The sequence below is a fragment of the Rattus rattus genome, chromosome 2 (assembly GCF_011064425.1).
Source record: "Rattus rattus isolate New Zealand chromosome 2, Rrattus_CSIRO_v1, whole genome shotgun sequence".
Lineage (NCBI taxonomy): Eukaryota > Metazoa > Chordata > Mammalia > Rodentia > Muridae > Rattus > Rattus rattus.
The window spans coordinates 30,197,976-30,223,219 of NC_046155.1; the positions used below are offsets into that span (position 1 = coordinate 30,197,976).

The window sequence follows — 25,244 nt, forward strand, 5'->3', positions numbered from 1 at the left end:
GTTAGAAAACTTTTTAATTACATCGTGATGTTAAGATAACCACGGTGTAAAATTGCATAATAGCAGTTCTCATGCATACAGTTGGAGGTATTCTGCTGTCCTTGGGAGGGAGGGAGGGACGGCGAGGAGGGAATAAGAAGCCACAGCGTTGCCGTTCTCTCTGTGGTAGCGAGCATGTGTTTTACTTGCTGCACCGCACACTGAAAGGTTACATGCACTAACTAAAAGGTCAGGATGCCCAGGTAAACTGAGTGTTATGCTGTGGCTGCAGCGGAAGAGGAAACTGGAGCTTTAGCTAAGCCAGAGGAAGAAGCTCGCTGTACCAAGCGTGAGTTTGTGTACTCCTCTCACTTCATCCTGTGGTTTCCTCTGAAGTAGACACATTGTCTACGTCCGTGGTCATGCCTGACCATGTCAGTGGTTCTAGATTTAGCACAAGTAAACGTGCCTCAGAGGACCCGTACGGTTAGTGATTTGATAAAATGTGTTTTAATTTGAGCAGCAGCGTCATAATGTTTTCTTTAGAGTTCTTTCAGGACTCTGACACGCACTTTACTAGATGAGGGAATCAAGGCCCAAGCTACTTCACTCATTTACCTGCAGTCTCACAGTATTCGTGAGTAAAGCTGTACCTGTACACAGTTCAGTACAGAATCAGGCCTTCGTGACTGTTCCTCTTAGACCTTTCTCTTGTAAGGAGTAGTAAGTGTCTACTTTTTATTAAGGACATGATTTGTTGAGTGATTTTCCGTATAATTGAAATTGTTTTTCTCCCTCTTTCCTGCTTTCTCCTGTCTTCCTACCTCCATCCCCTCCCCTGTGTGTTTTGTTTGTTTTTTCCTTAGGATTGCTTACAGCGCTCCTTTAAGGCCCAGGTTTTCTCCTGCCCTGCTTGCCGGCATGACCTCGGGCAGAATTACATCATGACTCTAAATGAGACCCTCCAAACCGTCCTTGACCTTTTCTTCCCTGGCTACAGCAAAGGCCGGTGATCTGCGCGCTTCTGTGTCGTTCCTGGTGGATTTTTGGACAATAACAAGTCTAAAATGAGGGGAGGGTTAAAGCAACGCTGGACCGTGTCTCTCCCACAGCCGCCCTCCCGTGTGTGTAGTAAGAGGCCCATTCTCAACTGTCTTTTAGATAGCAAAAGGTAGTTCTCAGTAACAACTAATTTCCATGAATGAAGAGTTGCAGCCTCCACTGTAGTTGATTACCCAGTTTATGATTTATTTTGCAACTACCTCAGGACAGAAAAGATTTACGGGGATTTTAAAAATCATTGACTTATTAGTTAAATGAGATTTTAGCTACACACTGCCTCCCGAGTATTAGTTGTGCCTGTTCCTTGTACTTCGCTTTTCCAGGAAAGAAGGCAGAGGGGCTTGTTGGGACGCGTGCAGCTCCTGTAATGTGCACACTCCTTTCCATGTCTAGCCCATCACAGTGCGTGCTTTGCAAGAGCAGGTCCATTTCTAACTCACTTGTGATCTCCATGGTGATTGTTTTCTGGTGTTTTATGCAAATTGACTACTAATGACTAATGAGAACAATATGAATGCATTGTTGCTGCGTTAGTGTAGTGTGGTGTGGTCTTGCAATGACAGAGGTGTCCGAAGCTCCAGTAGTAACCGTTCCTGAAAAGCCGCTCTGTCCTCCTCCTCCGGCCCGCAGTAATTCCTCCTAGTGGTCTCCATCTGCAGCTTAGGAGGGCTGTGCTGGCTTTTGAGCAGATTCAAATTGCTTCACATTGTGATCCTACATTTTATATTCACTATATTCCTTAAGAGTATACCTTAATAAATATTTTATGATCAGAAAACAATGTGTTCAGCTTTACTCGTTTACATCCTTCTGACTTCTGTGTAGTTTTGTAAATTTTGGTTTTCATTGTATCTTATTGAAACATCTTTACTCTGGTTTTGATAAGAAAACTAGATCCACTCTGACACAGTAAGGACACATTTCACCTTTGGCTTAATTATAAATGAAGGACTTGCTGGCTGCCCTGTGACGCTCTACTGCTTTTAAAAGGGCTTCGTTAATTCTTGTGTGTGTTTATGGATGTGGTCTTGCATATCTGTATGCATACTATGTGCCTGCATGCAGATACCCATAGAGACCAGAAAAGGGCATCAGATGCCCTGGGACTGAAGGAACAGGTGGTCGTGTGCCACCCAGGTGGGAGCTGGGCACTGAAGAGCAAGTGCTCGACCTGCTGAGCCTCTCTCCACCCTGTTATGTGCAGCTTTTACCTCCCAGTTTTTCTTTGCTACTTCATATTTCACAAGTGAGAGTATTTCGGAAAGTGGGACAAATACACATAGAGGTGCACACATATCTGTTGCCAATAATTTATCAAATTTAGATATTATCAAATATTGTTATGGAATATTCAGCATGAATATTGAAAGTTTGTATTATCCATTTGGTTTTGGGTTTTTTGTTTGTTTTTGTTTTATTGAGGCAACGTAGCCCTGGCCAGCCTGGGACTCAGAGATCTGTCTGCCTCTGCCTCCTTCGTACTGGGATGTGTGTGGTGGTGGTGTGTGTGTTAACATAATCCTTCCAACCATTAAGAGGCAGATATCATCAAGCCCATTCCTGTCTGTTATATGGATTCCAGTGGAAACCAGCAAATACTGGTTTACTCTTATTCCAGATATCCATAAGAATAAGAAGGCTCATCTGTGTTGTTTTCACATTCTCTTTAATTCAGAAGAATTAAAGCATTATTAAGAATTAAAGAATTACTAAGCATTCTCCAATTCCATTCACTTATTCTTGTTTGCATGCTTTGTTCAATGGTGCTGTCGAATGAACCCATGTTCTTATTTAATGCCAGATAAAGAAAGGCTCTGACGCTGAGCTCCAAGCCCACCTCTCATTTAAAGATTTATTTATTTATTATGTATGTGAGTACACTGTTGCTGTCTTCAGACACCCCAGAAGAGGGCATCAGACCCCATTACAGATGGTTGTGGGCTACCATGTGCTTGCTGGGATTTGAACTCAGGACCTCTGGAAGATCAGTCAGTTGTTCTCTTTTTTTGGGGGGGGGACTGAAAATAAGGCATCTTTGACTAGGGGAATGAATTGAAATAATGCTTTATGGATTTGTACAAATATTCTCCTTAGGAACAGTGATGTTGAGGAAAGCTGGGTTACCAGTTTATGTATCAAAACCCATCACAGCATCATATAAACATTGCTTTTATGAAAATCTTTTGCCAGGTTTTAGCATCAGTCCTGCCTCCTGCCACATTTTCTGATTTCTCGTCCTCCCCGAGTTGTGGGAGAGGCTCCAGGAGACATGTTTGTGAAGTTCTAGCTTGGCAGCATGTGGCAACAGCTGGGGCTCTTGAATAGGGACTAACGATGTATCAGGGTCCTCAGGAGGAACAGACAGAATTATGAACAGGGATCTATTACGTCTGCTTAGACAGGAGGGCTGGGTAGTCTTGACAGACTGTACACTCCAGAGGCCCAGAGCACAGTTGCTGCTGGATGCCTCTGCAGTTTTAGTCTGTCCACAGCCTAGAGGATCCTGGAGAACCACCGTCTCCCATCCACCTTGGAAGGCTGAAAGAAATGCTGGGTGGTTGTCAGCCATCACCACAGAGCAGAGTCACAAGCAAAGCACAAAGGTAGAGGTGCTTCACACGGCTGCTAATGGAGGGAGGTGTTGCCCTTACCCCTTCCTGGAAATGCCCTTCATACCTGCCAGGGACAAGCCTCCGAGTTGAGTTTCAGATCCAGTCAAGATTAACCATCATGAGGAATGGTAGAGAAAGGGTGAGATGGAGCAGTCAGTGAAGTTGAATGGAAATCACATAAACGAGTAAGGACACCAGGGAAGGGGGAAAAAAAATCACATGATCATGAATTATCCTGTACTCTAGTACTGCACACTGGGTTTCCATGACAATCCTGCCTTCCCTACCACCAACCCTGCTCTCAGGGATCACTGTTCTCTGGAATTAGTTTTCAACTTCAAGCCCCTGAGACATTCACTCCCCTGCCATGGGCATACTTAGCCTTGGCCTCAGATTTGGACTTGTGCATGGTGCCCTTCCATTTGCATTGCACCTTGGCTAGGAGTGAACTGGTGGAGGGAGGGGCAGGGAGCCATGTTTTCTTGACTTGCTTCAGGAAGGATTGAGCCTAGCAGATATAAGTGCACAGTATGAGCACCTCATTTGGAGCAGCAGTGGAATAGACCCAAGAGAGTATTCTCAGTAAGATTAGCCTTGGAGGGCTGGGGCTGCACTTAAGTTAGAGAGGGCTTGCCTTGAAGGTTCAAGGGAAGCCTGCAGCTAGATCTGCAGGACTTTCCTGCCCCACCCCACAAATTGAGACAACGCTAACAAAAATTCAGCCTCTGAAGACCCATCCATCAAAGAGCTAGTGTAGTTGGGGATTTAGCTCAGTGGTAGAGCGCTTGCTAGACCCTGGGTTCGGTCCCCAGCTCTGAAAAAAAATAAAAAATAAAAAAAAAATTTAAAGCAAAGAGCTAGTGTTCCAGAAAGTTCTCTAAAGTATGAGGGGAAAAGATAAAAAGTCTTTTACCCAGAAAGAGGCATTGATATAATCAATGACAATATGGTTTCTGGCCAGGTACAGAATTAAAAGTGTCCCTTTCTAGGTGTAAAACGACCTGACAAGCAGTTTGAAAACTGACACGTCACCCTTTGGGTGCTCTACAGAGCACAGGGCCAGATAACAGATCAGGGATGTTTCCAAGGCATATGGATTTCATAGTTTTCATTGCGAGCCAGAGTCCTTGTATCTTGTCAGATTAAGAGTTCCAGAAAGGGCCCGGAGCCCAGGGCACCAGGAGCGAGAGAGAGCCTAGTGCATAGGACACAGGCTTTCTCAAAGTCCTAGTCTAAAAATCATTCAAAGACTCGTCTACACAGCTTTGTACTTAATGCAACTCCATTGTACGGCTAAGGATAGCTCAAGGACCATACTTTAGGGTTATGTGTTTAGCCAGAATAAGCAAAACCGTTCTTAATTAGTAGCACATTCTATGCGAAGCCGGGGGCCATCTTCAAGGCTGGGTGGTTTTGTGCATAACTTAGAAAGAGCTGTTCACCGCAGACCTTGCAAGTTCCCATGCAGGATGACTCAGGATCACGCTCCTTTATTCACATGATGTTCTAATTGAACACAGCATAGGAAGCCCTTACTCTGCTGGGAATCCAGTGATCACTGAGATACGGTCTTGTTCTCAGGGCACTGAGTCTGAAGCAGAAAAACAGAAAACTGAATACTTAGCTAAACTTGATTTTTAAAAGGAAGAAACAAACATTGGGGAGATCGAAAAAATTGTCACCCATTTCTCAGGGATCCAAGAAAGATCGGTACGAGGTACTGAAATCCATTGAGGGGCGAGAGGCAGTACTCCACATGGAAAATCCCTACAGGCCAAAACCCAGAGGTGGGAGAGGATCAACAGAGCATGCGGTAAACACAGGAGAGGTGCCATAGTCCAGGACAAGCAGTTACCTATGTCACTCACATCCTGAAGGCAGAGCTGGCCAGCTGGAGAAACGACCTTAGCAAGCAGCTGCACCTTAATGAAGAAGCCCAGCACTGTAGTGGGTTCTATTCTGCACATACTGGTGCTTCCAGAGAAAGGATTACTGCCTACATTTCCTGCTCTTGCAGTTTGCTGTTGCCATGGTAACCTGGTCTCCTGTTTGACTGTTAGGCCCTGGAGCTAGGTTCAAATACCTACCAAGCACGTGACCTCCGGAATCTCTACCATATTTTGTGGCAGGCACATAGTACCTGAAAAGTGCTCAATAGCTATTAATTTAATTATTAGTGGAGGGAACAAAACAAAAAGCCAGGGACCCCGTTGGTACCACTTTTGTTAGGCTGAACCAAGTTGTTCTATGCTTTTTCTGTGTATGTGGATGGTAGTGGAGAATTTCACAAGAGCTCACAACCTGCTCAGGTAGCTATCGTGAGGTTTAGTGATTGCATAATTGTTGGGGTGCCCTGCAAGGAAGCAGGGAAAAGCCTCACAGCACCGCTTAGAACTGTCGGTAAGAAGATGGCAAGTGGTTGCTACTTTCAAGGTAACTTCTTTGTGGCAGGCGGGCCAGCTGCCCACCACAAACTCATCCTTTCCCGGTTACATTAACAAACATTTTATCTTGGGCACAGCATGCCTGAGAAGTTTCCATACCCCTTTGTAGCCAGGAGTGAGGGTCTTGCTAAAAAGCAAGCAGAGGTTGTTAGGTGGACCTGCTTGGAAAGGAACTGAAGAGAAGATGGAACCTGCCTTTGGCTTTTTGTTTTTTCCCCCTTTTCTTGACTAGCGGGCGAGCAGCCATCTTGAGGTCATAGGTGTGGACCATGCAAAAGATGTACAAGGGTGTGATTGAAGGATTGCCTGCTCCTGAAAACCTGACTGCAGTGACAAGGGAAAGAAGAAAGGGCAGATAGACAGACAGAGAGACAGACAAGTCATGCTTGTTCTGATGAAGTGGCACCAACTATGTAAAACCCTGGAATTTCAGCGACTTTGTTATTTTTGTTTGGCGTGAGGAGGAGTAAGGTTGTCTCAGTAGGAGGGCTGTGTGTGTAGGGAACAATCTCGTTGCTGTCATCCAGACAGAAGGAGCTGTGGTTGCTTGTTTCTGCACACACTGCTGACATCTGCACACGGACCAGGAACTCTGTCAATTTCCTTAGTTGTACAGCTTTGCCTGTTCCCGGGGTCTGAGGCACTGGTCCTTGTCATTAGCACATTTCCTTAGGACCTCAAACGATCCCTTCCGTGTTCATTCAAGGCTGCTGCCTCTCCCCACAAAGGACCCTCAGTCCTTGGATGGTTAAGAAACGGCTATTTGAACTTCTGTAAGTTGAGGTTAAATTACATATGGCCCGTGATGAAAAGGGCCAGAGTGGCTTTCTCTGGTAAACAGGCTATATGGACTGTCCTTGGCCAGTCAAAAGCAAGGGTGACAATCAGTGTAAATGTAGCTGTCGGACTGAGTGCTGTCACTGCCCTGCAGCTTCCTGAGTCTTGTGCGTCATGGGTGTAAAATCACATGGGAAGGCATTATTCAAACTCAGTTTTATTAGAATGCTAATAAAAGCAGATAAAAAAAATCCACACAGTGAAAGGAAGACACTTGAATGCTGTGACAGATCAGGCACATTAGTGAGGAAGAACTCTTCAGTGTATACAAAATGTAAACATTCGCCCTGGGGTTTCCCACAGAGGCCACAGTCCACAAGGACTTATTTGGAACAAAAAAGAATGTCTATTGAATTCCCAGCATAGGCTCTGACCTCTGCAGATTCTTGAATTAAAAGGTTAAGATGGCTAGCGCACCCCAAATTTTCTATTCCGTAAACTAAATGGCTCCCAATCAAGGCAATAGGAAGCTCGGCCGCCTCGCCGTACAGCAGGCAGCCGCCACTCACCATGCCAACCGTGTTTACATTACCTTGAAAGATTATAAAAATAGACAGCGTATAAAACTCGTGTGAGCCACGTGAAGGAGAAATGTCCTTGCTTGTCAAATGCCGCAGCAGGAGACGTCCAGTCAGTCCTTTGAACCTGGGGAGGAAGGACTAAGAAGAGGCCCTTTTCTGTTCAGAAAATGGAGACTCGTAGACCTCCATGGGTGGGCAGGTGCACACGAGGTGCTGATCTCCGTAGATGTCGTCGATCCGAGCAATGGTTGGCCAGAATTTGTTCTCTGGTTTCACAAAGGGCTGAAAAGGAAAAAATGGATATTTTGGGATGTTCCCAGTCCTTTGGGGGAAATTGAGATGTAGTGGTTTTCGGGTGTTCCCGCAGCCCAAGGCACCAGTGCCAAAGGCTGTACTTTTCACAATTTCAACTTCGGAGTCTCGTCCGTATGCCTCTGGGATCAGACGATGCCTTCCCAATGAAAAGGAAGTGCGCGGGGCTGGAGAGACGGCTGTGGTTAAGAGCGCTGACTGCTCTGGCAGAGGACCTGGATTTAGTTCACAGTACCCACAAGGCAGCTCACGAACCACTTGAAATTCAGGTTCCTGCTTCTGCACACAGGGTTCATACACACATAACCTCCACCCACTGCACCCCCCTCCACACAAATAATAAATAAACCTCCAGCTCCCGCCAGATGCTGGTGGAGAACACGTTGAGCCCCCCGACCAGGACTGCTGTTCAGTGTTGATCTTTGACCCTGTGGGTTCCTACGCTTGTGACTGATGCCCTCAGTGAGCTCAGATGACCCTTAAGGGCCAAGTCTTCCCCCTTGGTTCCTCATCGCAATCCACACTTCACCAGCCATTTCAGATACACTTTACATAGCGAGGCTGGATGGGAAACCTCAGGGCCAACGGGGGCTATAATAGCACGGCAGTTGGCAGAGTTCAGAGAACTTACCAGAGGAAATGCCGCCACCTCTCTGGAATATGGGCGATCCCAGCGGGAGGCTGTGACACAGGTCAAGGAGTGTGGAGACATCTGGACAGAGAAATGGTGGCAGATGGTCTGTTCAGAACACTGTGCTGCTTTCTCCCACACCTCGCCCCAGCAGCTAACCCTGAACCTGGTGACTACTGTTTCCACCGCACACATGGTAACGCCGAGAGAAGTCTCCACACCCTGACAATGCAGCTTCGCACTGTGGGGAAGATCCTCCCTTTGCTGCAGTATTTCAAGCAAGGTTCTCTCGCCTTCCAGCATCTCCACAACGAACCTTCAGGCAGGCAGTTCTGAACCTGTTACTGCATCACCTCACGCTCTGGCCTATAGCTCTGTCCACAGAGCGTTCTCAAGCCATCTCCTCATTAACGTTTACACTGAACCGGAAAAGTAGGATTCTAAAAGCAACGTGTTTTGGAGGAGATTGGGGACATGTTGGACTTTCCTCTACACGGGCCATAAGCACTGCTAAACTCCCAGGGTGAATCAAACACCAATTAAGCTGGTCTCAGATTGCTATGGCAGCACAAGGGCTGGATTTAGAGAGAGTTCATGAAGGAAGTAAACGAACGCTGTGACACAGAGTGGTAAGAACTCTCCAACTGGGGAGCCTCCTCTCCCCACTCCCTCCTTCACAATCAGATGGGTACAGGTGGCATCCACAGCTCCTACAACCAAGGGCCACCCAAGTGACCACTCCACCCAAGTAACAGCACTGCCATTCAAGAAGACAGCAGCCTCTATGATTCTCATAACTCTCTCATTCTGGGCAAGAGTCTAATCACTGCAGAGGGCTCAGGGAGGGTCAGCGCACTCCCCAGACACCACTTTCAACTCCGAGGATGCTGTGTACCTTCAGGGGGTTGACCCGAGGGTCGATGCGGCCCTCCTCTATGTCCGCGATTTCCTGCCGGATGCTGATCATGGCATCACAGAATCTGTCCAGCTCGGCCTTGTCTTCTGACTCAGTGGGCTCAATCATGAGGGTCCCTGCCACAGGCCAGGACATGGTAGGAGCATGGAATCCTGCAAAGGGAGACCAGAGAAGTATAAGTCAAAAGTACACAAATTTATTATAATTAATAACATGGCTTTTACAAGCACCATAAGGTATAGATGTGTATTAGCAGGTAAGCATGACAAAATTAGTTTAGAGTGGACTTTCCATTTCGCCTCGTGTTTTAGAATCTTTCTAGACTGAAGTTGACCCTCAGCTTCAGACCATATGCTTGGCATCCCTGAGGCCTCAGACTCATGAGTGCAACAACAGCCAAAAACAACGGTGACAACCACCACCAGAAAACAAACAAAAAACCCCAAAACTCTCTGTGATGGTGCTGTAACGACAAGAAACAGCCAATCAGAAATTCAAGAGAAAGCAAGCAAACCTCAGCGTCCTCGTGCCGTGTGAAGAACCTAGGGCGGGTCAGCATGTGTGAAGCCTTTGCCTGAACACAGTGTGCGTTAAGAAACAAAGACGTGGTCAAAAGAGGTTTTTCTGGGCAGAGGCAAGCAGAGCTTCGCCTCCTTCATTCTTAGCGGGATCTGAGCTGCTTTGGGTTTGCAGTGTGAGCTCCAACCCAGGCCCCATTCATGCTCATGTAGATTTCCACCGGACTCTGCCCATCCCATCTCTGAGACCATGTTAAGACTTAGCACAATCTCCCAGATTGACGGCCCTTCCAGCTAACGCTGCTGCAGAGACCAGAGGTTCCCGACGTCGGGCAGACCTCACCATTGGCCTTAATGGACTAGTTTCCCAACATTATTTTAATAAAAATGTTCAAGTCCATGGGTAATTTGAAAGCACTGTAGCAAGGTGCTACAGATCTGCCAAAGATTCTTCAATGACGCCATCCATGCTATTCTTTAATTTGTGTATTTAGCACATGTATGTGTGTTTGGGTATTGGGAGCCTTTGAGGAGTTAGCGCTCATTCCACGTGGGTCTCAGGGGTAGAGCTCAGGCCACCAAACTTGGCAGCACTTACCACTGAGCCATATTGCTGGCCCCAACTTATTTTTTATGTAATTCATAGAATGCTGTAACTATCAGAATGCTTTATTTTGTAAGTAGTTTAGAATGCCCACCAGTAACAAGAACTCAATATTCTTGTACTTCGTCATAAACCTCAGAGTGAAATACACGGGTTTCAGCTAAACCATTTAATGGGCTTTAACAAAAGCATTCATCTGTGTCAGATGTTAGCCCCAGCAAGGAGTTGTTTTGGTCTTTAAAGCACAAACCGATTTCATTACGAATTAGAGTGTGTCCTCAATTCCTTGTGTGAGCAAATTCTATTCATATTCTGCTTTAGTGGCTCCGACATCTGGACCCGTCTACATCTGGAACCATCCATGTCTAGAAACAGATTCCTGGGTCTTGACCCTATCTCAGGAAGGGAGGCACCCAGATGTGGTTGGTTGCAGCTACCATGGGTGCTGCATGCTGGGAATAGAACCCAGGTCCTCTGCAAGGGCAGAGAGTGCTTTTAACCACTGAGCGCCCCCCAGCTTCTTAATTACTTGTTTTAAGAAGAAATGTATATCAGACATTTCTAAAGTCTTACTGACACATCTTAATAGGAGGCCCACACACGACTCCCTGTGAACGGGTGACCTATTGTGCAGAATTACACACAATAAATGGAGAATGTCAGAAAACCTGGTTACTAGTGAATTAACAACCAGTTCCTCACTGCCCCTTCTTGGAATCCCCGTCAGCTGACAGCAACGTCCCTCCCTCCCTCCCTTGTGGCTCACCTCCTGGCCAGGGGCTGAGTAATAGCCACTTGTGACCAGGGCGTGCAGTTCCTGGATCTGTTGTCTAGTCATGCACCGAGTGCACGTGCCTCTAGGAAATGGTCCACAGCCTATAGGTTCCGTTGTGCGAATATCAAAAGCCGCTTACCGTAATCCTGGAGCCTCTTGGCGACATCCACAGCCTCGACGTTGGCAGACTTTTTGAAGGGTCGTGTGTCCAAAATGAATTCATGAGCCACGAACCCTGTTCAAGAACACAGTGTCCGCTGAAGACGGGTACTGGTTTACTGTTTCACTCAAGTGCACAGTAATCAACTCAGCTCTTTACACCGGACCATGGGGACCAAGGGGCTGAGTGAACTCGATACGGTTAGAGTTGGCAGGAAAGACTTCATTTACCCTATCATACACTCTATGACATCTTAGACCTGTACATCTTACAGCCCGGCAGTGGATGAAGGGAAGGGTGTGTGTTTGGGGGCGAGGTGGGGAGAAGGGGGAGTGTTACTAAAACAATCAGCAGGAGATCTGTGAAATTTCTATTCTAAAGACCTAAAATCTCCTTGAAACAGTTAAATACAACCCCGATCTTCTTTTTTTTTTTTTTCTTTTTTCTTTTTTTTGGAGCTGGGGACCGAACCCAGGGTCTTGTGCTTGTTAGGCAAGCGCTCTACCACTGAGCTAAATCCCCAACCCCAACCCCAATCTTTTTATACAAATTGTTTCTAAAAGATTCACTGGTGAGTTCAGCATCCTCAACTTTCAAGGTTAAATAGCTTCATCCCGGGCATCTGTGAGTACATATCAATAAACACGTATTCACAGGACACATGCAGAATTTAATATGATGCTTCAAAGGGTGGCCAAGGTTTTTAATATCAGGCTGCAGACCAAGAATTAGAAATAAGCGCTGTCAGTGGGATGAAGTGGTACCCTCCAGTGATCCTAGCACCAAGCAGAGGCCGGAGAATTACAGATCAAGACTTTGTCTCAAAACAAAATCCAAAAAAGGAAGAATAGAAACAACAGGAAGAAAAGAAAGAGGGGGGCAGGAGGGAACTGTCAAATAACCACAGAATCGGTGAGACTGGAATGCGTGTGGGTCAGTTCACTTAGACCTAGTTCATAAGCCGACTGCCTTCCTAGATCCATCAGGAGCTACCATCAAGAATAAACTAGTGGTGGGGCTAGAGAGGTGGCTAAGCCGTTGAGAACACTTCCTATTCTTCCAGAGGACCTGTGTCTGGTGCACAGCACTCTTGCCCTGCAACACACAGCCACCTGTGACTCCAGGGGACCTGTGACCCTCTTCTGGCCTCCGAATGAGGCCTTTCTCATTTCTAACAATGAGAAATGAGACTCTAGAAAGGTCTATGTCTAGGTGAGTGATCTCAGAAAAACGTGTCCAATGGAATAACCCTTCTAAGATTTGAGGAGCAAATTAAAAAAAAAAAAAAAATCACAAAAATCCTTATGACCTTATCAGCTTCGACTTTTAGGAAACTTAGAGTCCAGCGTCAGCCTCTGCCCTTTCTCCTCTGAGCTTTGGGCTGCTACCCTGGGCTACAACCCCAGCAGGAAGATGACTAGTGATGTTTACTGTTCTGCAGGGCATGCGGCTAGCCTGAGGCTGGAAATGTATGTCAGCAGGAGAGGAGTCATTTGTTGGCAGGCGTAGAGGACAGTCCTGCAAGCAGGGGATCAGTGGCAGCGGACTGAAGTTCATCTAACCAGGTCACCCCAACGCTGCTAAACCCAAGACTCCATCTGCACGGGCACCGCCACAGACGAGTGGTTTGGGAAAAGGTTCACTCCCAAATATGAGGCTCAGATGTTATTTTCTAAGTGCGCACGCTCATCCTAAAGGGCCCCCCTTGCTCTAAGAGCCCTCTAAGGGATAGCATTTAAATTTGGCGGCCATGAGAGGCCAGAGCCCAAGAAGCTCTTCTCTGTCTACAGCTTTTGGGAGAGAGGTGTACAAACCCGCTCTGCCTGTGGCAAACTGGGGCCATCTAAGACAACAGCTGTTTCCTCCAGCCCTAACCAGGACTGCAGCTAAGAGTGACACCACGTCAGAGGAGCCTGAAACAGCAGGAAGGGGCGGGAGGAGTCGCTGGTCACGGAGGGGTGTGGAACAGCGGTGTCTTCTCAACACAGCAGTGCCACCGTGAACAGCTCTCAGCAGCTGTGGATGTCTGCCTAAAAGGTGAGGAGGTGGGACAAGAGAAAAACAAAATGAAGGCCTGGCACTTCAACAGCACGATGAAAATAGGCTCTTAGGGAGTGGCAGTATCAGGACTTGTGGCCTTGTTGGAGTAGGTGTGGCCTTGCTGGAGGAGTGTGTCACTGGGGGTGGGCTTTGAGGTTTCAGATGCTCAAGCCAGGCCCCACGTCTCTCCCTTCCTGCTGCCTGCAGATCAGGATGTAGAACTCTCTGCTCCTTCTCCAGCACCGTGTCTGCCAGCTCGCTGCCATATTTCCCACCATGACTATAATGGACTAAACCTCCGAAACCATAAGCCAGTTCCAATTAAACGTTGTCCTGACTAAGAGTCGCCTTGGTCGTGGTGTCCCTTCATAGAAATAGAAACCCTAACTAAGACGATGGGATTCTCCACGCTCCCCTGGAGAGCACAGACTGGAGACACGTCTGCAACATTCTCACAGAGACTGCCTCAGAACGCTAGAAGTGAGCGACTTGCGTAAAGCTTGGGCAGGCCAGCAAAGGGCCCTCTGGCTCTGTGGTAGCCTGAGACAAAAAGAGAAGACTCCCAGCATTTTCCTGGGCATGAGGTCTGGCTCTCTGTGCCCTAGGTCAGCATGGACCAGCCAGCCTATGGGGCCACTGCTCACTTTCAGAGGAAGGGCCCCACCTGCAAAGGCCTTCGGGAACAGGAGTTTAACCCAACACTGGCCTTGTCCAAGATGAGAGGCAGATAGAAACGTTAACAAAACCATGCTGCCAGAGTCTAAATCCAGGAGCCGCCCAAAAGGTGAGGGACCTGATAAGTTACAAAATCCCTTCTCTTACAAAGCTACCATCCTTTCTGGGTACAGCAAGAAGCCATGCATAATCCCAGCACTGAGGAACGTTAAGACAGGTCAATCACAAATTAAAGTCAGCTTCAGCTAAGCAGTGAGATGCTACTTCAAAAGAAAAAAAAAGAACCTCCCCCAGGAACATCTACAAGAGAGACTGACCAAGACCACCAACAGAATAGTTATTTTAATTAAAGTCATTCCTTTTATCTTCATTGCAACAGAATAAAATATTTCTCCAGCTTCTCCAACTGCCTCTCGCCTGCTGTACCCTCATTTGCTTTAAAAGCCCACTAGCCTAGACAGCTTAGTTACTATTCAAATCTCAGAGGAGCAGCTCACACTGGGAAGCCTGGAGTTCATTAAAATGATTGCCTCACAGGCATCTGAAATTCCGACGTCTGATTTAGTGCTGGTAAACATGGTTAAGATGAGCACTGGTTCTCTAATAGTGCGACCGGGCACGTTAGAGTCCACCGTGATTATTAAAAACATTCCTATTTTGAGTCCCCAAAGAACAACAGTGCCGGGCTCCCAGGCCCCAGAATATGAGACTTGAAATTGTGTAATGTATGTGTTTAGCATGAGTCAATGTTTGGTTTGACTAACTCTGGGATTGGGTAATAAAGTGTGCAATCAGCAATCTATTTCAGTCCAGGACGAGAACTGCTACTTGCAATTTAATTTGGGGGGAAAATGTCAGAAACCAATGGAAATTCCATCCATCTTTCTGTCCTCTTCAGTCCCACAGAATGGAGTTGGGCTCTATGCCCAAAGCCACGACTTAAATGCTAAGTGCATGGTGACATCTGACCTTCTCACATGGGTGCCAACCAGCCCCATTCAATTGAAGTCACATTATTTCCTGCTTTTAAAACCTAAACTTTGCAATCAGCAAACACGTTAAAAAATCGCTGAATTATGCAGCTTAAATGAGCAGATTTTATGAGAAGGTATGTTAATTCTCGGTATTGTTGCCCAAAGTAAAACACAATATACGACGACGTTAAAGGCTGCGACAGCTCGAGTTAGAGCACGTGCCTAGCAAGAGTGGAGCCCTAGATTAAAAAACAATTACTGCCACCAATCACTAACTAACGAGAGCAAAGAAACACTTAAGGATTATAAATTAAAACAAAATGTCTTCCAGTCATGAAACTGGCAAGTGCTTGTTTTTTAAACTTTTGTTGTTTTTTTGGCCTGTTCTTCTCATATGCCTTGGTGTGACGGGCACTCTCAGTGCCAATACCATAAAATAACGGACCCAGTGTCTTTGAGAAAATAATTGAAGGAACATGTATGTACAAAAAGCTCAAAGCCTCCATACCCTCTTTTATAAGTTATCTAAAGAAATAGAAATCTTTCTTAAAAAAGAAAACAAAAAACAAAAAAACCAAAACCACAGTACTGGAGGGGTTTTTCTTATAGCAAAGACATAAAGCAAATAACTGAGAATTTAACTATCGCCTCCCAGGGCACCCGCACTATTTACTCACATGGGACAAAGCTCACGGAAACAGGATAGGCAGTATTTGTGGCACTGTGGGGAAAATGCTTGCTGTAGAGCCTCTTAAAAAGACATTAGATGACAGTGCATGCATATGAGAGAGAGAGAGAGAGAGAGAGAGAGAGAGAGAGAGAGAGAGAGAGAGAGAGAAAGAGAGAGAGAGAGAGGAGCATCCAAGTAGCCACTTGAAATAAAAGACACTGGGTGATGGGGCGGGGTGGTGTGTAACCAGGAGAAGAGAGGCCTGCTGGTCAGCCAACCTCACTGATAGCTGAAATGGTGACCGTCAGGTTCAGTGAGAGACCCGGTCTAAAAAAACAAAATAAGGGGGCTGGAGAGATGGCTCAGCGGTTAGGAGCACTGACTGCTCTTCCAGAGGTCCTGAGTTCAATTCCCAGCAACCACATGGTGGCTCACAACCATCTGTAATGGGATCTGATTCCCTCTTCTGGTGTCTGAAGACAGCTGCAGTGTACTCGCATACATAAAATAAAAAAATAAATAGATCTTTAAAAAAAATAGAAAAAAAATTAAAGAAAAATTAAAATTTAAAGTTAATTAATTAAATTAATTAAAATTAAAGAGCTATTAAAGAAGGCATTCCTGGGCTGGAGAGGTGGGTCACTGGTTAAGTAGACTGGCTGCTCTCCTAAAGGCTCTGAATTCAATTCCCAGCACCCACATGGTGGCTTGCGACCACTTATAGTGAGATTGCTGCCCTCTTCTGGCCTGCAGGTGTACACACGGAGAGAGTACTGCTCATATGCATAAAATAATAAATGAATCTTAAAAAATAAAAGGCATTCCTATGTCAACCTCTGGCTTCGGCCTGCACCCATTAATAAGGGAGAGCATGCCCTTCCTTACATACCCTCCCACACAGATGCAAAAAAATCCTTCAAACTGCATCTGTGATGTTAGCTTAATTATCCCGGAGAAATAAGAAAGGGAATACATTAAAATATTCAGTGTTAGCTTTATCTGGCTGACGGGTGCAAGCACCATTTAGATTTTCCCTCTTGTGTTTTTTTTTTTTTTTTTAATTTCCCCAAACTTCTGAATCAAACAATATACTTCATTTATGTAACCAGACAACATAAATATTCAAGCCCCTCATTAAAGCAAATGCACATGAAGCTAGGTCTCACAGTACGGGAGCTACATCTGAATCCATTAGGAACTGCAGAAGCACTCTGCTGGCCTGGCTTGGAGACCGACTCCTCACAACCCACTCTGCTCTCTGGAGAGCATCCTCCCCAGGGCTCTCGGTTATTCACTTCTTTATTTCCAAGCTCGCAAAGTATTCCTTTGTATCCACACTTATAAGATCAGAAGAGCCTTTAAAGTAAGGACTATAAACAATGCAGATGCAGGGTCTGCCTGGGCTGGAGGAACCAAGAGGGGGCCACTGGCCGTCCTTCCTACTGCCAGCATCTGCTGGGGGCTTCACTCATTCCTCAGTGTCCTATCCTTGTTTCTCCTTCCACAACTGGAGCAGTCAGGCATCTAAGTGTCTACCTGGTTCCTTTTATTTGTATGCACATTTATATACTGTGTGTGTGTGTGTGTGTGTGTGTGTGTGTGTGTGTGTGTGTGTCTATGTGACACACACATCTATGCAGGTGCCTTCAGAGAACAGAAGAGGGCACGGGATCACCTGGAACAGGTGGTTGTAAGCTGCCTATGTAGGTGCTGGGAACCTATCTCAGGTCCTCGGGAACAGCACTAACTGCCAAGCCATCTTTCCAGCCCCTCCCTGTTTCTGACTTCCATCACGTCCCATCACTTCTGGGATGACTTTGTTCTCCTACCCATTAGTATCTCCTAAACATTTACCTAGCACACTGCACTAAGGAGTCACTCTGTCCAGCTGGCTGTACTTCCAAGAACCCATCCATTTCACCGCCTTGACAATTCTCCGCCTTTTCATGACCCTAATCTTGTTACTCCTCAAGCTGGGAAACCTTTACTGGATGCAACTGGCTCAGGAGTTAAGGCTAGGCTCTTCCAAGACCTTCAAGGTACCAAGCTGTCCTTTCGACCTCATCTCATTGGCCCTCTCACTTCCTATCCCACTTCAAGCAACCCTTCAGGCAGCTCCTGCTTACCAGGCCGCTCATAAGAAATAAGTGCTTCCTTTGTCAGACTACCCCATCCTGACTCTGCCTGCTCTAAGTGGTCCACTCTTTCAGACAACTCTACAACATCCTGTGCAGGATCGGCTCGTGGTGTTTATGTGAAAATCTCTCTCTCTCTCTGTAGTGTGTGTGTGTGTGTGTGTGTGTGTAGGCTATGTAGACAAGGGTGGGGTAGCTCTGTACATCATAGTGAGTAAGTTGGTCATGCTTCCAAGAATTCTACACTTTCCTTTGCATATTCTAAGAAATCGAAGCATCCCTCCCACCTTCAAAATCACACCTACATCTAGCATGGTTTCAATATAGGAGCCCCTTGCAGAGAGAGAGAGACAGAGAGACAGAGAGAGAGAGAGAGACAGAGACAGAGAGAGACAGAGACAGAGATAGACAGAGAGACAGAGAGGTAGAGAGACAGAGAGAGAGACAGAGAGAGAGAGAGACAGAGAGAGAGACAGAGACAGACAGACAGAGAGACAGAGAGATAGAGAGACAGAGAGAGATAGTTGGCACTTGCCTCTTGCACCTCTGAAGAGGACTCTGTAGTGTCTCTCTAACCGTTTGGCCATGTAGTTGGCATTTAGAATGGCGATTTCTGTGGCCTCTTTGAGACCCTTTCCCCCCATCATCTGCAACAAAGAGAAAAAGAGCCATTTGAGTGGGTGAGGTAAAAGCCAAGATACTAACAGATGCTCCCCCATCCCAGATCAGTTTGTTCAAATGAGTTCACCAGCTCAGCATCACTGAGATTAAAAACAAATGGAAAATTCCAGAAAGGAGATCTGTTGGTCTCCTCCATGCTTAAAATTTTTTTTTTTTAATCGCTAATTTTCTTGATTTTCTTTTTGGTGGTGATGGGGGTCGGGATCATAGCAGCGAAGCCTGAAGCAGGGCACAGTTGACTGCCCGCTTCTGCTCTCCAGTGAGAAATGAGAACTGTTCTTAGAAATGCCGGAATGTTTGTTTTTTCATTGACTGTTAATCTGAGATGTAACGAGAATTTAGAGTCTGATGAGAGCTTGGCCAAAGTCCAGGAGATTAATTTTGTGTAGTTTGTCTTTCCGTATTCGTGTCCATGTGTACCAACTGCCAGCTTCAATCTTTTCTTACTCTGGTGGTGAGTCCTTGCCATCGTATGGGGTAAACGACAGGATGAGTGAAGGGTTTAGAAATCAAGATTACACCAATGTTCATGGCTGAGGGACATCACTGTCCAAGTACAGGACTGAATAAAACACTGGTACAAAGTTCAAAGTGAAAAGAGAACAATGTGGCAGGGGTGGGGGTGTGGGTGTGGGTCAGAGTAGCCTTCCGGAAGTCAAAGCTAAACTTTACCATAACCTTGAAATCGAGCAAAAGAGGGGAGGTTGGGTCTGTAGAGGGGGAGGGGGAAGCGCCAAGTGAGAGGACTGACAACAGCTTACAGTGGGAGGGAGTCATGATAGCACCGGGGATTAGGATCTCACGTCCTGAGTCTTTGCTTTGACATGGATGTGGCCCAGTCAACTTCCTACATGTCAGAGTCACCAAGCATCATTCTCTAAATGCTGATGGCTCTAAGCACAAGGCCACATCAGTTGGGTTTTATTCTCTGCTGGTGAGACCAGGCAGTGAAGGTAGGAAGCAAGGAGGGTTCTGGGGCATCAGGAAGAGGATAATTCCTTGGTGAGTCTCCACAGTGCAGTACAGAGGGTAAGGAGAAGTAATAACCTGAAATAAGATAAGGCTCAAATAAACACTACTTATCTAGCTTGAAAACTCATACTCTGTTTGGTGTTCTGGGCATATGGCCAAAACAGCCTTAGGGGCTTTACTTTCTATATGTAAGAAGCCATCTCCAGCCCAAATATGTTTATACAAATAGTCCAATTTAATAGGATCCATGGATCAAAGGGACCGGGGGATTTGGTTGTTTGCAAAGAAGACAAGTTTCATTCTTGTTGGGTTTGTTTCTCTAATTTGCAAACGACTTGCACAACACTTCAAAGACGGCGTCAAGGCTCCGGGGTACAGAACTGTTGCCTTTGCTTCCAATAAACTTTTCATTAAAAATCATAAATGAAGCATGCTTTGAGATGCATGCTGGGAAAGCCAAGACTTGGGAGACAGAAGGAGCTGGATTTGGAGCTCAAAGACTCCTGTCTCAAAAACAAAAACAAAGTAAAAAGGGAAAACAACAAAAATAAAACAAAGAATTATAGGGACTGGAGAAATGGCTTAGTGGTTAAGAACACTGGCTGCTCTTCCAAAAGACCCATTCCAGGACCTGTACAGTGACGAATTGGAATCAGTATAATTCCAATCCCAGGCAATCTGATACCTCCAACAGGCACTGTATAGACACAGTACACAGACCCACACGCAGACAAAACACCCACACACATACAATAAACAAAGTCTCAGAATATTATGTAAAAAGGAATCACAAATACCAAGCAGTCACATGACCACCTATGCCTCTAGTCCCACTCTTGGGAGGCTAATCCGAGAGAACCACAAGCTTGTACCAGACTGGATAAAGAGACTGTGTCTCAGAAATAAGCTTTAAAAAAGAATCATAAATGTCATCGCACTCAGACAGCGCCAGCCCCACAGTTACCCAGCACGACTTGTATAGCTGAGTCCGGGTTTTTGTCTCACCCGAGGCCACCCTCCCTTTACCAAGGGCCACTGGTTTTGAAAACGCTGTTCTAATTAGCAACCTAGCAAGAGTGCCTGTTCGCAGATTTGACATTCTAGGAGGTGGGCAGGCCAGTCTGAACAAGAGCTGCATAAAATCGATTCTGGTTTGAATGTTTCTGTGGAGAAGGACAAAGGGGGATAAGCCTGTTCTCTGACAAAGCTCCGTTACCCCTAAAATCACAGTCCCCCGAGTCCTGAGTCGGGGGGCTTCTGAAACCATCCCAATTCCCAACCCATCCTACTCATCCTCCAAGCCTCCTAGAAATGCACCCCATCCTGTCCCCCCAAGATCTCAGCAGAGTGTCCCAATGGCCATGTGCAGCGCTCCTCGCTTGCGTGGAGCTGACTGTACTCAACAGGAAACCAGATGACGCAGCCAGAACACTCGCATGACTCACGGCGCTTAACGGTGTCTGGAAAAATGCAAAGCCATCGTGAGACTCCAAAGGAGCAGATGAAACAGTTCTGGGCGGCCTTCTAGAAGGTTTCCTCCACCCAGCACTGGCCATGACCCCAGCCATCAGCACCTCAAGTCAGAGTTCATTTTTAGCCCCTCTGAGAAAGCGAGTCCCACCCCTCCACAGTAACGCTCGTTCTTAGGCTCACCTTAATATAAGCCCATGAGATGGGCAGGATGGAGCTGGAGCCCCATGGGGCCGCACTGACAGTCCCCACAGGCCAGGTGTCCTCATTTGGTTTTAGGCAAACAATGGGATGGCTGGGCAGAAAAGGCACAAGATGCTTCTTCCTGTATTGGTTTTAAAGCGCACATTGAAATGATGTGGAAGAGACACAATTAAACCAAGTGGCCACCTTCTCTAGGAGCTCTGTTCTTCGTGGGGGACCACTGATGGGGGTAGGGACCTGACACGGGTAGGGGGCAAATAACAAGAAAGCAACTCAGGTGGGATCTCTTCATTCCTTTCCTTCCTCCCTTCCTCCTTCTTTCCTTCTACCTAATATCTTCCAAGAACTTTCGTAGAAAACTTGGCAGAGGCAGCCCCATACAGATCCCTCATAGGGGGGATCCACACCCTTTCAAGCTGTCTGCTGACTACGGAAGGCTGCTGATGACATGGGGTGCCCCTGCCCTCCACTTGGGGGCTAACACACGAACACTGCCTCACTACGCACCCTCTGAACCACCTGGGACGCTCATTAGCTATGCATAATGTGTATCAAAAGGAAAAGACAACCAGACTCCCAGCAAGCCTAAACGTTGCCCTTCCCAGACCACCACCAGAAGCTCTAGATAAGTCCGTTACTATAGTGACAAAACTGTCAACAACTAAAAGATATCCCACCAGGACACAGTGATATCATGCACTTATCTCTAGTAATAAAGTGTTTCCTCCTCATCCGTCATGGAGCTAATGAAGAAGATTAAAGCCTTCATCCAATTCACTCTCAATAGTTTCATGAGCGATCTTTGGTTTTGGTTTTGTTGTTTTAACAGGGTTTCTCTGTGTAACAGCCCTGGCTGTTCTGGACTCAGATTTCTAGACCAGGCTGGCCTTGAAATCACAAAGATCTGCCTGCCTCTGCCTCCCCAGTGTTGATTTAAGGCAAGTGTGGCCACGCTCAGCAAGTATAAGCTATTTTTTTTTTAAAAGGAAAAGAGAACAAATAAATTAAATAAATAAATAACTCTCGGAAACATGAGGTCAAATCCATGATACTGACAGGGACTAACATTCTAGTTCTGACCCCTATACTTTAGAACAGCTCCCTGCTCGTTACAGTTAACATGCAGGCTCTGGAGCCCGGAGCGGCTGAGTAGACACCATGGTTACTAAGTAAATGACGTTTTCCTTTGGACCCGCTCTAAACCACCCCAGTTGTGCATCTAGCTGCTGGAAGTGCACTAGACATGAAGGTATTCATGATCCTTGAAGACTCTGGTGGGAGGAACAAGTTTTGGGTCATCCTGCTTCCTAAACAATCCCGAAGCCAGCACCCACAACTCACACTCCGATGGGCCCCATGCCAGGACCACCTCCTCCATGGGGAATGCAGAAGGTCTTGTGAAGATTTAGGTGAGAGACGTCAGACCCAAAGTCTCCAGGACGGCAGATCCCCACCTACTCAAAGGGAGAGAGCGAAAGTCAACCTTGTCCTGGCCCTGGGGTCCTGATGAAGGTAAACTCCAGGTAAATTGGTTTGTGCAGGGTCTGTGGGAGATCAACATCTACCAGTGCCAGCCCAGAACTTGGTTCTAAGCTCCACCATCTAGGATGTCCCCAAAGGTATGGTATTCCTGACTATATAAGCTGCTTTGTTCGAACATAATATTAACCTTTAAAAATTAAAAAAAAAAAAATCTATATCTCAATGGGCACTAAGCATCCGCACCTGGGCATTCATGTTTGCCCCGTCGAGGTAGACCTGTCCTCCATGTTGGTGAATCAGGGCGCACACATCACTGATGTTCTCTTCAAACACACCATTGGTCGATGGATACGTGATCATGATGGCGGCCAGGTTCTCCTTGTGCTTATCCACCTGTGGAGAGAGGGAAGCTGTGAGAGGAAGAGATCTGATCCTTTCTCAGCAGACTTTGCTTTTCTTTCCTAGGATGAGGGAAGGTGAAGTCTTGGTATCTGAATTCTTGACGATGTCTGTCTACACCACCAGTCGATCCTTCATAAATCACCCAAAAGCGGCAGCAAAGTCCATTAGGAAACAGACACCAGGCTTTGGATGTGCCTCAGCTGACGGGGGGCGAGCCTCGCACGCAGAGCCCTAGGCTTGCTCCCTGTACCAAATAAGAGCGGTACACTCTGGTTACGTGAGACTGTACAAAACTAAGCCAGAAACAAGAGGCTGCTCAGGGGATTTTTGGATAGTTTAGGTCCAGTTCTATAAAATGGTTCTGTTTTGGTTCAAGTCACCTCAAAAAATTATCCCAGACTGTTTTTAGAGTGTGTGTGTGGTGGGGTGGGGGTGGGGGTGTCTCTGTTCATGGCTAACCTTCCAGCTAGCCTTTTACTCATTTTTTTTTGGTGTACTCTGTTCCTGTTTGGAGACAGGGTTGTTTATTTTGTTTGGGTGGTTGGTTTGGTCTCATCTCATCTCTGCCTCTCTCCTCTGCCTCCTCCTCCTCCTCCTCCTCCTCCTCCTCCTCCTCCTCCTCCTCCTCCTCCTCCTCCTCCTCCTCCTCCTCCTCCTCCTCCTCCTCCTCCTCCTCCTCCTCCTCCTCTTCTTCTTCCTTCTTCTCTTCTCTCTCTTCTTCTTCTTCTCTCTCTCTCTCTCTCTCTCTCTCTCTCTCTCTGCCTTCCACCCCAGGGCAAAGAATTCACTCTGTAGTCTGGACTAGCCTGGAAATCAGAGATCCGCCTGCCTCTGCCTCTGCCTCTGCCTCTGCCTCTGCCTCTGCCTCTGCCTCTGCCTCTGCCTCTGCCTCTGCCTCTGCCTCTGCCTCTGCCTCCTGAGTGCTGGGAACTTCAGGCATCTGCCATCCATGCCGGGCCGTAGCTCAGGCTGACTCCCAGCTTTCTATGTAGCCAGGGATGGCTTTGAACTTCTGACCTAATTATTGTCGTTACAAGTGTATGCCACTGTGCCTACTTCTCCCACCCAAGAAAGCAAGTGTATTGGGGTAATTCTACTTGTTTTTTCTTGTCAAGCGAGAGCAGGGGTAATAAGAGAGGAAATACAAGTCATATTCCATATATCCAATGTTGGTCAAGCTCAATACCTACTAGTGACCGAGAATATTTCCAGACAATAAAGAGCCAACGGAAAGGAAATGGAGAATGGAGAAGACAAACAGGACTGTGTATTTTCAGCATCCTTTGGAGGGCTTTTGCGTAGGTTCTCGGTGCCCGTGCCTAATAACCCTGACAGAATCGCACCGCTATTCCACCAATTTCCCTTCTACTTAAGATGCAGCCTCCAGTCCACTGGTGGAAAACAGATACGGTTGCTAAGCAACCTTTTCCTGGAGGTTGAGAGATTGGGAGTGGGGGTTGGTATTGGAGGAAAACAGGGCTGAATGTTGCCTGGAATCCAGTACAGCTTGGCTGGAACAGTTACAAAATCCTCATGTGTACTTTAATTCTCGGTACAACTGTAACCGTCTGACCGCGAATGGAAATATATGAGGACTGACAGGGAAGCAGGCCCTGCAGTCTTCATACCATGATATCACAATAAATGCTTCACTCGTTGTATTTCAAGTGGAAGAATCGGGGCTGAGGGGTCTGTGAAAAGACCCTTCTCTCTGTGGGGTAGGGAGGGGGATAGTAGACGTGGCCAGTTTTAATTGGGGACCAAAAAATAAAACTGTCTTTTATTTTTCTCTTTCCCTTTAATGATTGTTAAGGTTTCTGAATTTTGTTTTCTTTCCCTGCAGACCCATTTAGAGAAGGAATCATGGTCTTTCATTACATCTAAGAGAAGACAAAGTTGACACCATGCATCTATTTCACACCCCTCCATCTTCACCTCAGCTCTCCTCAACCCCCTCCCCAACTGCAACATCACCATCCCTGTCCCTTCCCAGCACAGAGCCCTCCAGTCTATGAAGGGGAGGGTGAGTACCATGGCCTTGAGGTGAGCAACATCGATGTTCCCATATCTGTCCACCTCCACAGGCTGGATCTTCATGCCGGCCATGTAGGCACTTGCTGGATTCGTTCCATGTGCTGACTTAGGAATGAGACAAACCTGACACACAC

At 46.6% G+C, this 25,244-nt stretch overlaps 2 protein-coding genes across 2 annotated transcripts in view; one reads left to right on the forward strand and one right to left on the reverse strand.

Moving 5' to 3' along the window:
• The window catches only part of Uhrf2 (ubiquitin like with PHD and ring finger domains 2), a 63,413-nt gene extending 61,594 nt beyond the window's left edge, over nucleotides 1-1,819 (forward strand). The window contains exon 16 of the mRNA XM_032891795.1: nucleotides 846-1,819. Within this exon, the coding sequence (XP_032747686.1) occupies nucleotides 846-992 (147 nt within the window). The 3' untranslated portion in view covers nucleotides 993-1,819. The remainder of the gene's footprint in view (nucleotides 1-845) is intronic.
• A 5,254-nt stretch (nucleotides 1,820-7,073) lies between these two features.
• Nucleotides 7,074-25,244, reverse strand: part of Gldc (glycine decarboxylase) — a 79,492-nt gene continuing 61,321 nt past the window's right edge. The window contains exons 17-25 of the mRNA XM_032891796.1: nucleotides 25,108-25,233; nucleotides 22,918-23,067; nucleotides 22,534-22,646; nucleotides 21,172-21,313; nucleotides 18,401-18,512; nucleotides 11,351-11,446; nucleotides 9,294-9,466; nucleotides 8,399-8,479; nucleotides 7,074-7,737 (exon numbers count right to left, since the gene is read on the reverse strand). Of these exons, the coding sequence (XP_032747687.1) occupies nucleotides 7,594-7,737; nucleotides 8,399-8,479; nucleotides 9,294-9,466; nucleotides 11,351-11,446; nucleotides 18,401-18,512; nucleotides 21,172-21,313; nucleotides 22,534-22,646; nucleotides 22,918-23,067; nucleotides 25,108-25,233 (1,137 nt within the window). The 3' untranslated portion in view covers nucleotides 7,074-7,593. The remainder of the gene's footprint in view (nucleotides 7,738-8,398; nucleotides 8,480-9,293; nucleotides 9,467-11,350; nucleotides 11,447-18,400; nucleotides 18,513-21,171; nucleotides 21,314-22,533; nucleotides 22,647-22,917; nucleotides 23,068-25,107; nucleotides 25,234-25,244) is intronic.